Source organism: Carcharhinus amblyrhynchos, chromosome 10 (assembly GCF_965287045.1).
Source record: "Carcharhinus amblyrhynchos chromosome 10, sCarAmb.v2.hapA, whole genome shotgun sequence".
NCBI classification, from domain to species: domain Eukaryota; kingdom Metazoa; phylum Chordata; class Chondrichthyes; order Carcharhiniformes; family Carcharhinidae; genus Carcharhinus; species Carcharhinus amblyrhynchos.
The window spans coordinates 77,114,122-77,129,245 of record NC_137333.1 but is presented as its reverse complement, the minus strand read 5'-3'; the positions used below and the strand labels follow the sequence as shown (position 1 = coordinate 77,129,245).

The 15,124-nt window shown below is 45.2% G+C and overlaps 1 protein-coding gene across 7 annotated transcripts in view; it reads right to left on the bottom strand.

The window, feature by feature from the left end:
* Positions 1-15,124, bottom strand: part of LOC145349086 (microtubule-associated tumor suppressor candidate 2-like) — a 453,839-nt gene that overhangs the window by 42,609 nt on the left and 396,106 nt on the right. For all 7 annotated transcript variants that reach the window (XR_013888055.1, XM_080197409.1, XM_080197414.1 and 4 more), the window contains one exon: positions 2,509-2,575. Coding sequence is in view for 6 of the 7 variants with exons in the window: in XM_080197409.1 (XP_080053535.1) it covers positions 2,509-2,575 (67 nt within the window). In the remaining variant the exon portion in view is untranslated. The remainder of the gene's footprint in view (positions 1-2,508; positions 2,576-15,124) is intronic.

Here is a 15,124-nt window from a genome sequence, read left to right as displayed (position 1 = left end):
CTCCACTGATGTAGACAGGGATATGTTCTCCTTTACGCTTCCTGAAGTCGATGACAATCTCCTTCATTTTGACACTAGGTAGGGTCAACTTAGCAAGGCCAATTAACCTAACCCGCACATCTTTGGATAGTGGGAGGAAACCGGAGCACCTGGAGGAAACCCACGTAGATAAGGAGAGAATGTGCAAACTCCACACAGACAGTGACCTGAGGCCGGAACTGAAACCAGGCCCCTGGCGCTCTGAGGCAGCAGTGCTAACCACTGTGCCACCCAATTTCTAGCAATTTCTTGGCAGTTCCTATCACTTGAAAGTGTCAGGCAATCCTAACTGTGGCCCAGTCTGCAATTAATGCTGTTCTTTTATCATCCTGATTAGAGGTGTGATTACAACCGTGCCATTCAGTCCCTCCGTCCCCAGCTGAAAACACGATATGGTTCTATAAATATAGTGGCTGGGCATCTCGCTCTTATAATGCAGGTTGTCCTCTCTTTCTGAATTGAAACTGAGATTTCAACTCATTCAAAACCACTGACAGAGTTGAATTGGGGTCCTGCAGGTTCAAAGTTAAATTGTTTAAAATTTAATAAATTAGGCAAATGGGGCAGCACAGTGGCACAGTAGTTAGCACTGTTGCCTTACAGTGCCAGCAACTTGGGTTAGTTTGCATGTTCTCCCCATGTCTGTGTGGGTTTCCTCCAGGTGCTCCAGTTTCCTCCCACAGTCCAAAGATGTGCAGGTTAGGTGGACTGACCATGCTAAATTGCCCCTTTGTACCTCAAGATGTGTAGCTTAGGGGGATTAGCGGGGTAAATATGTGGGGTTACGAGGATACATCTGGATAAGATGCACTATTGGAAGGTCTGTGCAGACTCAATGGGCCGACTGGCCTCCTTCAGCACGGCAGGGGTTCTATGAAGGAACAATGCTTTTATAGTACTGTAAGCCTTTGTTTTGCTCCCAAATTAACCGTAATCATTCAATGAACTGTTCTTAATTTTTGCAGTCAGAAGGAACATGTACATACTCACTTTGCCACCTCAACAAAAATTTAGGGATCAAGCATTCCTTGGTTCATTTCCCAGGATAATACCTTGACCAATCAGAGTCAACCTGCCTGGTTTGAATTGGAATAAAACTGGGCAAATAACTGCTCCCTGTTGCATACATTATGGCAACACCTCCAACAACTAGAGCCCACTTGCCAACCAAACAGCACTCTCCTCTCATGCAGTATAAATTGATGTTATAATCATAGAATCATACAGTGCAGAACAAGGCCATTTGGCCCACCCAGTCTGTGCCGATCCCAATCCCATCCAGCCTTCATCCCCATAACCCCATGCACCTACCCTAGCTGGTCCCCCTGACACCAGGGGCAATTGAGCATGGCCAATCCACCTAACTCGCACATCTTTGGGACAGTGGAGGAAACCGGAGCTCCCGGAGGAAACCCACGAGACACAGGGAGAATGTGCAAACTCCACACAGTGACCCAAGCCAGGAATCAAACCTGGGTCCCTGGCACTTTAAGGCAGCAGCGCTAACCACTGTGTCACCGTGCTGCCCAAACGTTCCTCCATTATACTTGGCAATTTCTTGTGAGCTACCCTGATGAGGGCGGCATGGTGGCACAATGGTTAGAATTGTTGCTTCACAGCATCAGGGACCTGGGTTCCACTCCTGGCTTGGGTCACTGTCTTTGTGGAGTCTGTACATTCTTCCCATTCTCCCACAGTCCAAAAGACTTGCCAGTTAGGTGCACTGTCATGCTAAATTCCCCCTCAGATACCAGAGTATGGCAACTAGGGGATTTTCACAGTAACTTCATTGCTGTGTTAATGTAAGCTTTCTTTTGACACTAATAAATAAACTTTCAGAGGAAAAGCTTAGATAGCATGTGTTTTCTTTTCAGCAATACATTTAAAGTTTTCCTTGTAGTATTTATATTATTGTTTACTACCAATACACATAGATAAATGTGCAAATGAATCGAGCACAGTTTATTTCTCATCCTTTATAGAGCAAGGTAAACTTACACGCATGAACTTTTGAATGTTTATTTTACTCAATTTATTAAACTTCTGTCTGTACCTCAGCCTAAAGGAATGATGCACCTTATTTGGAAATGCCTCAGTGATTCAATATAACATTTAAACATTTACTTCAGTTTGGCTGTACTAACAACTAGGATCTGAAAACATCCATTAACATGAAGCAAAGTTGGAACAGAATTTTTGTAGATATTCATGTAACTGTGTAATGAAGCCTTACGAAATGCAAAAGGAGACTATACAGCATTTGAACGTGTGGTGAGACAACCATTTGATGACGCTCAGGCGAGGACACTAACAGGTCGTGACCTCATCACCACATCAGGAGGGTGACTGTATTTCCCCATTGGAATAAAATCAGCCATTAGACCCATATCTTTGTGTATTGTTTCAGGAAAAATATACAGTTAGAGGACAGGCAGCAATACTTGTAGAACATTTCATTGTTCAGCTTACCTACTTCCTCCCTGATATGAGCAAGCTCAATTGAAAGTTCTTTCTCTTTGATAAGAACGCTTTCATTCTGCAACAAAAAGGATAGAAATGTTTAGAGTACAGGAAATAGGCAATTGGAATCATAGGGCAATTTGGACTATGCCCACCCAGTGAAACAAACAGAGTGAAAAGCAGGGGGGTTCTATAACAGGCAGGGGTGATCCTCTCTGCCCAGACAATGACAGTGGAAATCTACCTCTGGATTCCACATGTCCTGACAAACATCTGTTCGGAGGTAAGTGTTCACAAGCACAATTAATTACTGACATACTCCCCTGGACATTGCATTTAATGTGTTTTCTACAAAGGCCTCAATCTATCATTTATCACAGTAACTCACTGAGGCCTTCTTAACAGCTACTGAACTCAGGAACTACCTTATCTGTGACTTGCACATCCAGAATTATTTCTGAGCTGCGAAACATGAAATAGTTACAGGAGATTAGTAAATTTAGTAAAAGATCTATCCTAACAATAATGTCCAAATCTTGAGGAAAAAACAAACAAAAATAAACTTCTGTCCACACTGGGAAGACAGAAACACGAGATTGAAAAACTAACTTCTGGAGAGAATGAAGAGCCCAACAATTCTCCCATCCTATTCAAATAGTTATAAAAAAAACAGTGACAATAAAACATTATTAACATATAGATTAAAATAGTGAAAAAAAAACACCCCCTTGGAGTTGACCCCTAATTATAAATGTTACCCAGTCAGACAGAAAATGGTCAGTTTAAGTTAACACAGTGGGTAGAGTTGTGAACTGAACAGCAGCTTTCCACATGCCCTAGATCTTCAAGATTCGCAATATAATAATGTAAACCTGCAAGGCCACTATGAATTAAATAGGATTTTCCTCCTCATAAAACACTTTTGACAATCATAAAGCCAACCCCGAAATTATTTCAACTGGAACTGCACCATGACTTTAGTCACCACACAGCGTCAGTGGAACAAAAAGAAACAACGGAAGCTAAATTACCCTCTTGTCCAGACAACCAAAGCAGTAATACAGCTTGCAACAGCAATGGCCCATCCTAGCAGGCTTGCTGATACACAAGCCTGCTTCATTCAGTCGGTCTGCTCACAAGTCCTTTGCTGCAATGATTTTTAGTAAACGCTGCACACTGGCAACAGCTACCCCTACCTGCATGTGGCACCACACACTACCTTATTCCTCCTAATATTGCCAGACACACATAAAGGGGAAAGAAAGACACAGGGAGATGATCGAGATCCTGCTCAGGGGGAGGTTACTGTGCCGGTGCATGCAGCATCAGAGTGAGGCTGATCAATAAGGGTATGTCACTGATTCTGTGACTCTTAAAGCTGACTGCATAACGGCGCTATGGAGATTTGTAAATGTAATACAGAGAAGAAAGGGGGAAAAAAATCCATTGCGGAAAGTACATAAATCACTGATTTTACGAAGAGAATTGGTTCCCTGCTTTCAGTTGTAGCATCGATATAAATCTACATTCCTGGCAGCTGGCTGAAGCCACCAGTCATGTGTTTACAACCGGTCCCTTTAAAAAGCCACTGTTTCGTTACACAGCCATTAGCTTCATTGTGGTAATGGGTGGGATTACGATAATTCAAATCCAGATGTATGCAAGATACCTTTGTTTAGTGTACATACGAACTAAAGTGGTACTGCACAGCACATCAATCAATCCAGATTTGTTTTCCTTCAGTTTATTGTGTACCTTTTAAGATTGCACACACAGCCTGAATTTTAAAACAGCAAAAGTAATAAAAATCACACTCCGTCAGCATCCGAGAAGTAAAAAGAGAGATTAATGTTTCACAGAAATCTTTTGTTATAACTGAAATGTCAGCCGTGCCTTTTCTCTTTTCTGATGCAGATATATTTTCTGTTTTTATTGTTAGTCTGCAAATGTCTGTAGTTTTTTTTGCTTTACCTTCATGTAAGCTGAATGTAGCAACTCTAAAACAACCATTCATTGCAATAGGTAACGAAAGTTAACTTATGAGGTAGACAAATTTAAGGTTAAATATCCCTTACACGCATCAAGAAAGAATAATGTGCATTACCACAAATAAAGGGCCTACTTTTAAACATTATCGTCCTCCTTTCGGGTCATCAACAGCAAATCACAGATAAGGGAATAATTTTGCAGTGGTGTAACTGCTATTGTGTTGGCAAATATAGCCAGACTGATAACTTTAGAAAAATAAATCTGAGCTTCCAGCTGATAGCTGAAAAGATGACATAACAAGATTTCACATTTTAAGACATTTACTGTAACCAACAAACTAAAAGCAATATTGACTAAATGCTATTTTTTGAGGATTCTTAGGGCTCAATCTTACCAGAGTTGTTTCTGGCAGGAAAACCAGTGTGTTTCTCTCCAGATTCTACCACACCCTTCCCAAACAATTTAACAGGGCGTGATTCACACCGTCATACTGGGTGGGGATGGGGGTGACTAAACACATCAGTAAAACCCAGCTGCACAGAGATCGGGATGCCACCTTTAAAGGGTGCCCTGATCAGAGCAGTAATAAACTTACCCCCTACCCCATTATGGAGGTCTCAGGGATTCTCCTCCCCAATCCTGATTAAAGCCAGCATTCAGTCTGGTTCCTTTTCTCCCCCCGCCCCCCACGATTATGGGCACTATCGACCATGTCCCTTGTCCCGTGGCAGCTATACTTACCTTTACACCCCTGGGGAGACCTTACGACAGGTTCACCTCTGTTTCAATCTGTTTTAAACCATGCTGTCATGACATCATGTAACAATAATATTGAAATGAGCGGAAATCCACATTAACCAGGTTCACGCCCACCTGATGATGTCACTTGCGAGGGGTGTGAAGATCCAAAATTGCATTCTCGCTGGCAAGAACTACCTGATCTTGAGCCCCCAGCCAGCAATCTTGCAGATGGCGAAAGCTAGCTCAAAATACCGTCCTCAATCTTTAAACTACTGAACAGAACTTACCCCTTTTTACTTTTAATACAACCAAAAAAAAACACTTCACAGGTATACTTGACACTGTCCCCTAAGCAGTCATTTGGTTTTCTTGGACCCAATCCAATGTGATTCTTAGCTTTCAAGGGTTAACTTCCATTCCTTTCCTTTGCCAGCCTGGTAACTTTAACCTCAGAATTGTCTTTTCTTTGGAGATTCTCTCCAGTGCAAGCCAGGTAAATCTTCCAGCCTCACAAATAAGGTCCTTTCAATCTGAGCACGAGATCCCATCCACTTCTTTGCACAGTGTAAATAATAGACATTCAGCCTCTAGCTGATTCCTCCTGTCTGCTAGATCCTGATCGACTGCACGGACGGGATTTTCCGGCCACACTCACCCAAAACTGGAAAATCCCACCTGAGGTCAGACTTTCCCATGGTCTGCCCTTTGCCCGTTCCAATTTCTGTGGCAGGTGGAACAGGAAAATTCGTTTCCATTTATGTGTCTATTTTCAGGGATATCCACTCACAAAACTCATTTCCATGGTAATGTGAATTGCAGGGGCCTCGTATCCAGGCAGAAATACTATTAACTATCCTTGGGACACCAACTCTCTTTCAACTTAGGAGTAAATGTGTAGTTTAAAGATTGAGGTAGACAAATTTAACAAACTCACAACCCAATATTCTCAACATCTGTCTGGGACTTGGAAGAACATCAGTCCAGCTACTGTAAACATAAATGCTGCTGCCATTGTCACCAAATATGAACAACTTGCATCTTATTTTCAGCAAAGCAACTCAGGCTGTTCTTTGACCTTTAACAGCCATGTGACCTAGGCCTGTTGTAAAGCAGACTCAGAACAGTCACATGATTCCCTTCATTTATCCTTAAAGAAACACATTCCCAAAACATAACACTTTACTAACCTCATACTCAAAGCGTTGCTATCACTGAGCCAAGGTAACTCTATCTTTGTAACAGCAATCACTAAACCAAGGTGACCCTATCTTTGTAATGGTGCTGAGTCAAGGTGACCCTATCTTTCTAATGGTGCTATCATTGAGCCAAGGAGACTTTATCTTTGTAACAGTGCTATCACTGAGCCAAGGTAACTCTAACCTTTGAAACAGTAATCATTGAGGCATGATGACCGTACCTTTATAATGGTGCTGAGTCAAGGTGACCCTATCTTTGTTATGGTAATCACTGAGCTATCTTTGTAAAGGTGCTATCACTGAGCCAAGGTGACTCTACATTCTTGTTATACTTGTTGTTGAACTGTGTATGACCATCTTTAGAACTAATAACCCACAAATCTCCTAATTAGGTCCAAGACCTAATCATCTGGTTTCCCTTCATTAAAAGGAAGACATTTGCAGTTCAGCGATAGTCAATAAGATATTTTACCAGATGATAGAATCACAGAAACATTAAAGACATGAAGGAGACTATTTGGCCCATCATGCCTATGCTAGCCATTGAGCTAATGCTGCAATTAATTTCCGAAGATTATACAGTTAACATGGTTTTACTCTGGTAAAACTGACATGTATTTGACTTTGCAATATCCTTTTTACTAACATGGGCGAGGGGGTGGTTAGTTTGTGTCAAAATTGGGACAGCTGTTACAAGCTACAGCTTGCCGTCGGGCAGAATTTTCCATCTTCTCTTAATGCTGGACCAGGTGAGAAAAGCAGCGCGCAGTTTGCTGGCTGCACAGCCGGCTTTTCTTGCTTTATTGTCCAGCACTTAGAAGAAAAAATTGCTGGGGACATGTCTGTCACGCTGGCAGGGGGTGCTTGAAAAAGTCAGCAACATTTTCCCAAATCCTCCAGATAAAAAAGAGGAACAATCCCACCCCATGCACACAGAGACCACCACCCCACCCTCCACTCCATGTAACTCGCCAGAGGGTCCACCCCTGGGGAAGATGGTACCCCTGGGGAACCATCAGAGAGGAAAGGAGGGAAGTCAGTGTGCTTGGATACAGTACCCATGCATCAAGGAGGCAGTGCTCAGGTGCTAGGGGGCAATGTTGGGGTACTATCTGGGCATGTCGTTTCCCCCCCCCCCCCCCCCCAAACTCCATGGGCCATATTTACCCGTGCGGGAACCTTTCTGGGTGGGACCCTCATTACATAATGACAGGGGCAGGGATAATTGGAGTTTTGGCCCATAGCAGGATTTTACACCCATATCACCAATTACACACGTGGCAAACGCGGGTGCAAACTCTCAGCCATAGTCATAGTCATGGAATTATAGCTTACACACAATGCCCTGTACACCACCATCACTATCCCTGGGTAAGTCTTCTCCCACCAGGGTCACCAGGCACAGTGGTATACAGTCAGGAGGGAATGACTCAGAAATCATTAATGTTAAGCCCGGACCCCATGTAGTCTCATGACATCAGCTCAAGCCTGAGCAATGAAGCCTACTGCTGATTATCAGTGACTGCCCTCCCTCAGTTAATGAATCAGTTCTCTTCCATGTTGGAGGAAAGAGAGGATAACAAAGGCACAGAATACCATCTGGATGTTCACTACCGTTTGATCGCACCACCACTGACTGATCTGGCCAAGCCCTAAAGGACACTAGACCAGGTCTGTGGCAGGTGACAAGAGAACCATGAGGGAAAAATCGACTTGGCCTTGCCTTCATCAACTTATCTGTCACAGGTGCACCTGTCCCTGACAGTACTGGTAGGAGCGATCACTGCACCATCTTTGATTGTGTCTTCACAATGAGGATATCCTCTAACATATTGTGTGGCACTGCCACTATGCTATACAGGATAGATTTGGAACAGATCTAACAACTGAAAACTGGGTATCCACAAGGCGCTATGGGCCATCAACAGCTGCAGAATTGTATTCAACCACAACCTGCAATTTCATAGCCCAGCATATTTTTCATTACCATTATCATCAAGCTGAGGGATCAATTCTGGTTCAAAGCAAGTGCCAGGAGCAGCAACAGTGGCATAATGATATTGCCGCTGGACTAGCAATTCAGGGACTCAGGTTCGCATCCCACCAAAGCAGAATCCATTAAAAAAATCTGGAATTAAAAGTCTAATGATGACCATGAAACAACTGTTGATTGTTGTAACGTTCATTAATGCCCTTACCTGGTCTAGCTCATGTGTGACTCCAAACCCCCAGCAATGTGATTGGTTCTTAAATGCCTTCTGAAATGGCTTAACAAGCCACTAAAAGCAATTAGGGATGGCCAACAAACACTAGCCCATGCATAAAAACAAAGCTAATGGCATCCTTCTGCACTGTAGGGATTCTGTGAGCTGCCAACCTGCCAAAGCTAACAAAAGGACAACTTGCAAGACAAGCAGCTGAGGCAAGAAAAGGGCAAAGTGATCCCACAATCAATCAGATGAAAATCCTGCAGTCCTGGCACATTCAGTCCTGAATAGTGGTGGGCAATAAAAGTGGAGGAGTGTCCCTCCTCAATGTGTCCCCATCCTCAATGATGGGGGAGACCAATATATCAGTGTTAAAGACAAGGTTGGAACCATTTCAGCCAGGAGTATTGAGTGGATGATTTATCTTGCTATCTCCCTGAAGTGCCCAGAATCACAGATGCCATTCTTTAGGCAATTCATTCATTCCATGTGATATCAAGTAATTACCAAAGTTACTGGATACAGCAAAAGCTATGGGCCCTGACAAATTTCCAGCAATAATATTAAAACCACATGTTCCAGAACTAGCTGTGAATTTAGCACAGTCATCTACCTGGCTATGTGGACAAGTGCCCAGGTAAATCCCACATATCTAATCCGGCAAATTCCAGCTACCTCGGTTAGCACTCCCGATGTGTTTCTAAACAATGAAGCGCTGAACAAAAATGTGACAAATAAAACAGTATGATACTACGTGACATTATCAAACATGTAGTAAGGGTGGGTTATGTTCCCGACCTGTAAATTTTGCATTAAAAACCTATTGGTTGCCTTGATCCAAGCTGGTTCAAAAATTCTCTTAGGAACTCAGACTAACCAAAATACTTTATATTACTGTACTAGCTCCTCCAACCTTCCTTCTGCTCACTGCTTCCCATCACCAACTTGTCCGTCGTCCTTATCCTGCCCATCTCTCCCGTCTCCTGCCTGCCTCTCCTATCTCCTGCCTGCCTCTCTCATCTCCTGCCCACCTCTCCCATCTTTCTGCCTGCCTCTCCCGTCTCCTGCCTGTCTGTCCCGTATCCTGCCCGCCTCTCTCATCTCCTGCCCACCTCTCCCATCTTTCTGCCTGCCTCTCCCGTCTCCTGCCTGTCTCTCCCGTCTCCTGCCCGCCTCTCCCGTCTTTCTGCCTGCCTCTCCCATCTCCTCGACACTTTTCCCAACCCCTCACCACTTCCCAATGTCTTGCCACATCTCCTGTATCTCCCACTCATTGTTTCCCTCCTTGACCAGTCTCTTTGCCACCTCTGGCCCCAATTCTCATGACTCGTCACTTCCTTCCATGGTCCTTCTGTTCACTGCCTTCCTCGCATTTACTCCTGCTTGCTGTCTCTCCTGCTTGTCACCTCCCTTCTGACCTTTCCGTTTACTGCCTCGCCTGGATAGTGGCTTCCCTCCAAGATCTTTCTTCTTAATGATTCCTTCCCGCTGGCCAACTCTGCCATTCGCCAATTCTTACACTCATTACATCCCTCTGCCACTCTCTCTTGTTCACCACTTCCCTCTCCCAAACTGTTGCTGAGTGAGGGCTCAGGAGAAGATCAGGCCAGTAGCTCCCAGGGGACCTTTGCTGGAGGTAGAAATCTGCTCATGATAAGTAGATAAGGCTTTCTGCTCAGAACCCATCACTCCTGTGAGTAGCATATCTTATTGCTGGATAAAATGGTCACCTGGTCCATCTCAGACACTTCCCTTCCCTTCCTTGATCTTCTGTCTCCACTTCTACCAATATCCATTACAAGCCCACTGACTCCCACAGCTATCTGGACTACAGCTCTTCATACCCTACATCCTGTAAGGACTCCATTCTTTTCTGTCAACTCCTTCGTCTCCGTCGCATTTGTTCCGATGATGCCTCTTTCCAAAGTGGCGCTTCTAATATGTGCTCCTTTTTCCTCAACCGTAGGTTCCCATCTACAGTTGTCGACAAGGCCCTCAACAACATACAGTCTATCTCCCATGCCATGACCTTCAGCTCCTCCCCCGCCACCCAGAACAAGGATAAAGCACCCCCCTTGTTCCCATATTTCATCTCACCAGCTTAGAACATAAGAACATAAGAAATAGGAGCAGGAGTTTGGATTTCAGTAAGGCGTTTGACAAAGTCCCTCATGGTAGGCTGGTAGAAAAGGTTAAGGCGCATGGGATACGAGGTCAGGTAGCTAGGTGGATTGAGAACTGGCTGGGTAATAGGAGACAGAGGGTAGTAGTGGAGGGGACTTTGTCCGGCTGGAGGCCAGTGACCAGTGGTGTGCCGCAGGGCTCAGTACTGGGACCTCTCCACTTTGTAGTATACATAAATGACTTGGAAGACAGCGTAGGTGGTGTGATCAGCAAGTTTGCTGATGACACCAAGATGGCAGGGTTGGCGGGTACCGAAGTGGATTGTGAGGTGATACAACAGGATATAGATAGGTTGGTGCAGTGGGCAGATAGGTGGCAGATGGAATTTAATCCTGACAAATGCGAGGTGATGCATTTTGGAAGGAATAATGTAGAGAGGAGCTATGTGATTAAAGGTAGACAAATTAGGAGTATAGAAACACAGAGGGACCTGGGAGTGCAGTTCACAAATCCATGGAGGCTGCGACACAAGTGGAGAATGTTGTCAGGAAGGCTTATGGAATGCTAGCCTTTATAGGAAGGGGGATAGAGTTTAAAAGCTGCCGTCTAATGCTTCAGTTGTATAGAACGTTGGTTAGACCGCATTTGGAGTACTGCGTCCAGTTCAGGTCACCTTACCACCGGAAGGACGTGGAGGCTCTGGAGAGAGTGCAGAGGAGGTTTACCAGGATGTTGCCTGGCATGGAGGGGCTGGGTTACGAGGAAAGGTTGGAGAAACTGGGACTTTTCTCCTTGGAAAGACGGAGATTGAGGGGGGACATGATAGAGTTATATAAGATACTGAAGGGAATAGACAGAGTCAATAGTGAGAGACTGCTCCCTAGATTGGTAACAAATACAAGAGGACATGATTTAAGGGTGAGGGGGGAGAGATATAATTTGGATATGAGAGGAAGGTTCTTTATGCAGAGAGTTGTGGGGGTATGGAACGCGCTATCGAGTAGGGTGGTGGAGGCGGGAACGTTGGACTCGTTTAAGGTTCAGTTAGATAGGCACATGAGTGAAAGGAGGATGGAGGGTTATGGTAGGGGTATTAAATAAGGGTTAGAACCTCGGGAGAGACCGGAAAGGCAGGCTTGTGATTAACGTTTTTGTCTTTTATTCCGCAGGTGGAGGTCCACCTCGTTGTCAAACGAGGAGCATGCACACGGTGGGTCGTGCGTGGGCTACTCTTGGAGGTTCCAGGAGTGGCCTAGTACTTCGTGTCGGTGTGTGTGCTTGATCCTGGACCGGTAGATGGGTGCCGCAACAGCTCGGTGACTATCACTGCTAGCTGTGCAGATACATGGATTTGGGCCTGTGTCTGTGGGAGTTTGCGCATTCTCCCTGTGGTTGCGTGGGTTTCCTCCGGGCGCTCCGGTTTCCTCCCACACCCCAAAGATGTGCTCTTAGGCTGATTGGTTTTACCAAATTGACACTATTCTCCCCTGAATCTGGCTAAGTCAGGGGTTCTATTCGTAGACACGCAGGGTAGAATAGGTGTAGGGTGATGCGGCAGCGCGGGCTCGTTGGGCCGAAGGGCCTGTTTCCCGTGCTGGGTTGTTCTTTGTTCTTTGAGTAGGCCATCCAGCCCTTCGAGCCTGCCCCGCCATTCAATAAGATCATGGCTGATCTGTCGTGGCTCAGTTCCACATTCCCGCCCTCTCCCCATAACCCTTAATCCCCCTCGCTTATCAAAAACCCATCAACCCGCGTCTTAAAAATATTTAGCGAGGCAGCCTCCACCACTTCAACGGGCAGAGAATTCCAAAGATTCACCACCCTTTGAGTGAAGAAGTTCCTCCTCAATTCCGTTCTAAACCGCCCCCCTTTTATCTTGAGGCTGTGCCCCCTAGTCCTACTGTCTTTTTTGAGCGGGAAGAGTCTCTCCACCTCTATCCTATCCATCCCATTCATCATCTTATACGTCTCAATGAGATCTCCCCTCATTCTTCTAAACTCCAACGAGTACAAGCCTAGTTTATTCAGCCTCTCCTCATAGCTCAACCCCCTCAACTCCAGTATGAGCCTAGTAAACCTCCTCTGCACTCCCTCCAAGGCCAAAATATCTTTGCGCAGGTGCGGCGCCCAAGACTGCACACAGTACTCCAGCTGCGGCCTCACCAATGCCCTATACAGCTGCAGCAAGACCTCCCTACTTTTATATTCAATCCCCCTCGCTATGAAGGCCAGCATCCCATTCGCCTTCCTGACCACCTGCAAGCTGGGTTTTTGCGACTCATGCACAAGGACCCCGAGGTCCCTCTGCACCGCCGCCTGCTGCAGTTTTTCGCCCCGTAAGTAATAGTCCTTCCTACCATTATTCCTACCAAAGTGGACCACCTCACACTTGCCAACATTAAATTCCATTTGCCATTTCCTGGCCCATTCGCCCAGCCTATCTAGATCCTTCTGCAGACTCTCCACACCCTCCGCACAATTTGCCATTCCCCCAATCTTGGTGTCATCAGCAAATTTCGACACCATACACTCGGTTCCCTCCTCCAGGTCATCTATATAAATGGTAAATAGCTGAGGCCCCAGCACCGACCCCTGGGGCACTCCACTAGTCACCATCCGCCAATCCAAATAGCACCCGTTGACCCCCACTCTCTGCCTCCTATTTGACAACCAATCCTCTATCCACGCTAACACCCTACCCCCAACTCCATGTCCCTCGACCTTCTGCAATAACCTCTTGTGAGGTACTTTGTCAAACGCCTTCTGAAAATCCAGAAAGACCACATCCACCGGCTCTCCTCTATCCACCGCCCTAGACACATTCTCATAGAACTCCAGTAAATTTGTCAGACGCGACTTCCCTTTAATGAAACCGTGCTGCGTCTGCTCTATCAAGCAATTCCCTTCAAGATGCCTCGCAATTTCCTCCTTAATGACAGATTCTAACATTTTACCTACCACAGACGTTAAACTAACCGGCCTATAATTCCCCGCCTTTTGCCTGGCACCCTTCTTAAACAACGGCGTAACATTAGCCGTTTTCCAATCATCCGGCACTTCCCCAATCCTCCACCATTTTCGTCAACTCCAGTGTGATGCCATCACCAAACACATCTTCCCTTCACTCCCTCTGTCAGCATTCAGCAGAGACCATTCCCTCTGGGATAACCTAGTCCACTCCTCCACTATACCCAACGCCTCTCCTGTCAGTCATGGCATCTTTCCATGCAATCGCAGAAGGTGTAACACCTGTCCCTTTACCTCTTCTATGCTTACCATCCAAGGTCCAAAACATTCATTCCAGGTTAAGCAGTGTTTCACTTGCACCTCTTTCAATTTAGTCTATTGCATTCGCTGCTCCCAATGTGGTTTCCTCTATATTGGAGAGACCAAGCATAGACTGGCTGATCGCATTGCTGAATACCTTCGGTCTGTGTGCAATCAGGACCCTGACCTTCTAGTTGCTTGCCATTTTAACACACGATCATGCTTCCATGCCCACATGTCTGTCCTTGGCTTGCTGCAATGTTCCAGTGAAGCTCAACATAAACTGAAATCTCATCTTACGGCTAGGCACTTTACAGCCTTCCAGTCTCAACATCAAATTCGACAACTTCAGACGATTTGCTTTATCCCATTTTGACCCCTTTGTTTTCATTTTATTTTATTTAATAGAGAAAAGAGCTGATGTTTTGAGTCCAGATGGCCCTTTGTCAAAGCTAAAAAGCATTGAAAATAGGAGATATTTATACTGCAGGGTGAAGGAATGAAAGATGAGTCATAGCCACAGAAACCAGGGGAAGAGGCTGTTAATGGCTGTCCACAGAGAGAATAAGAACATGAGAATTAGGAGCAGGAGTAGGCCATCTGGCACCTCGAGCCTGCTCCACCATTCAATAAAATCGTGGCTGATCTTTTTGTGGACTCAGCTCCATTTACCTGCCTGCTCACCGTAACCCTTAATTCCTTTACTGTTCAAAAATGTATCTATCCTTGCCTTAAAAACATTCAATGAGGTAGTCTCAACTGCTTCACTGGGCAGGAAATTCCACAGATTCACAACCCTTTGTGTGAAGAAGTTCCTCCTCAACTCAGTCCTAAATCTGCTTCCCCTTATTTTCAGGCTACGCCTCCTAGTTCTAGTTTCACTTCGCTAGTGAAAACAACTTCCCTGCTCCTATCTTATCTGTTTCCTTTATAATCTTATATGTTCCTATAAGATCTCCCCTTACTCTTCTGAATTCCAATGAGTATAGACCCAGTCTACTCAATCTGTCCTCGTAAGCCAACACTCTCAACTCCGGAGAAAACCTGGTGAATCTCCTCCGTACCCCCGTCAGTGCCAGTATATTCTTTCTCAAGTAAGGA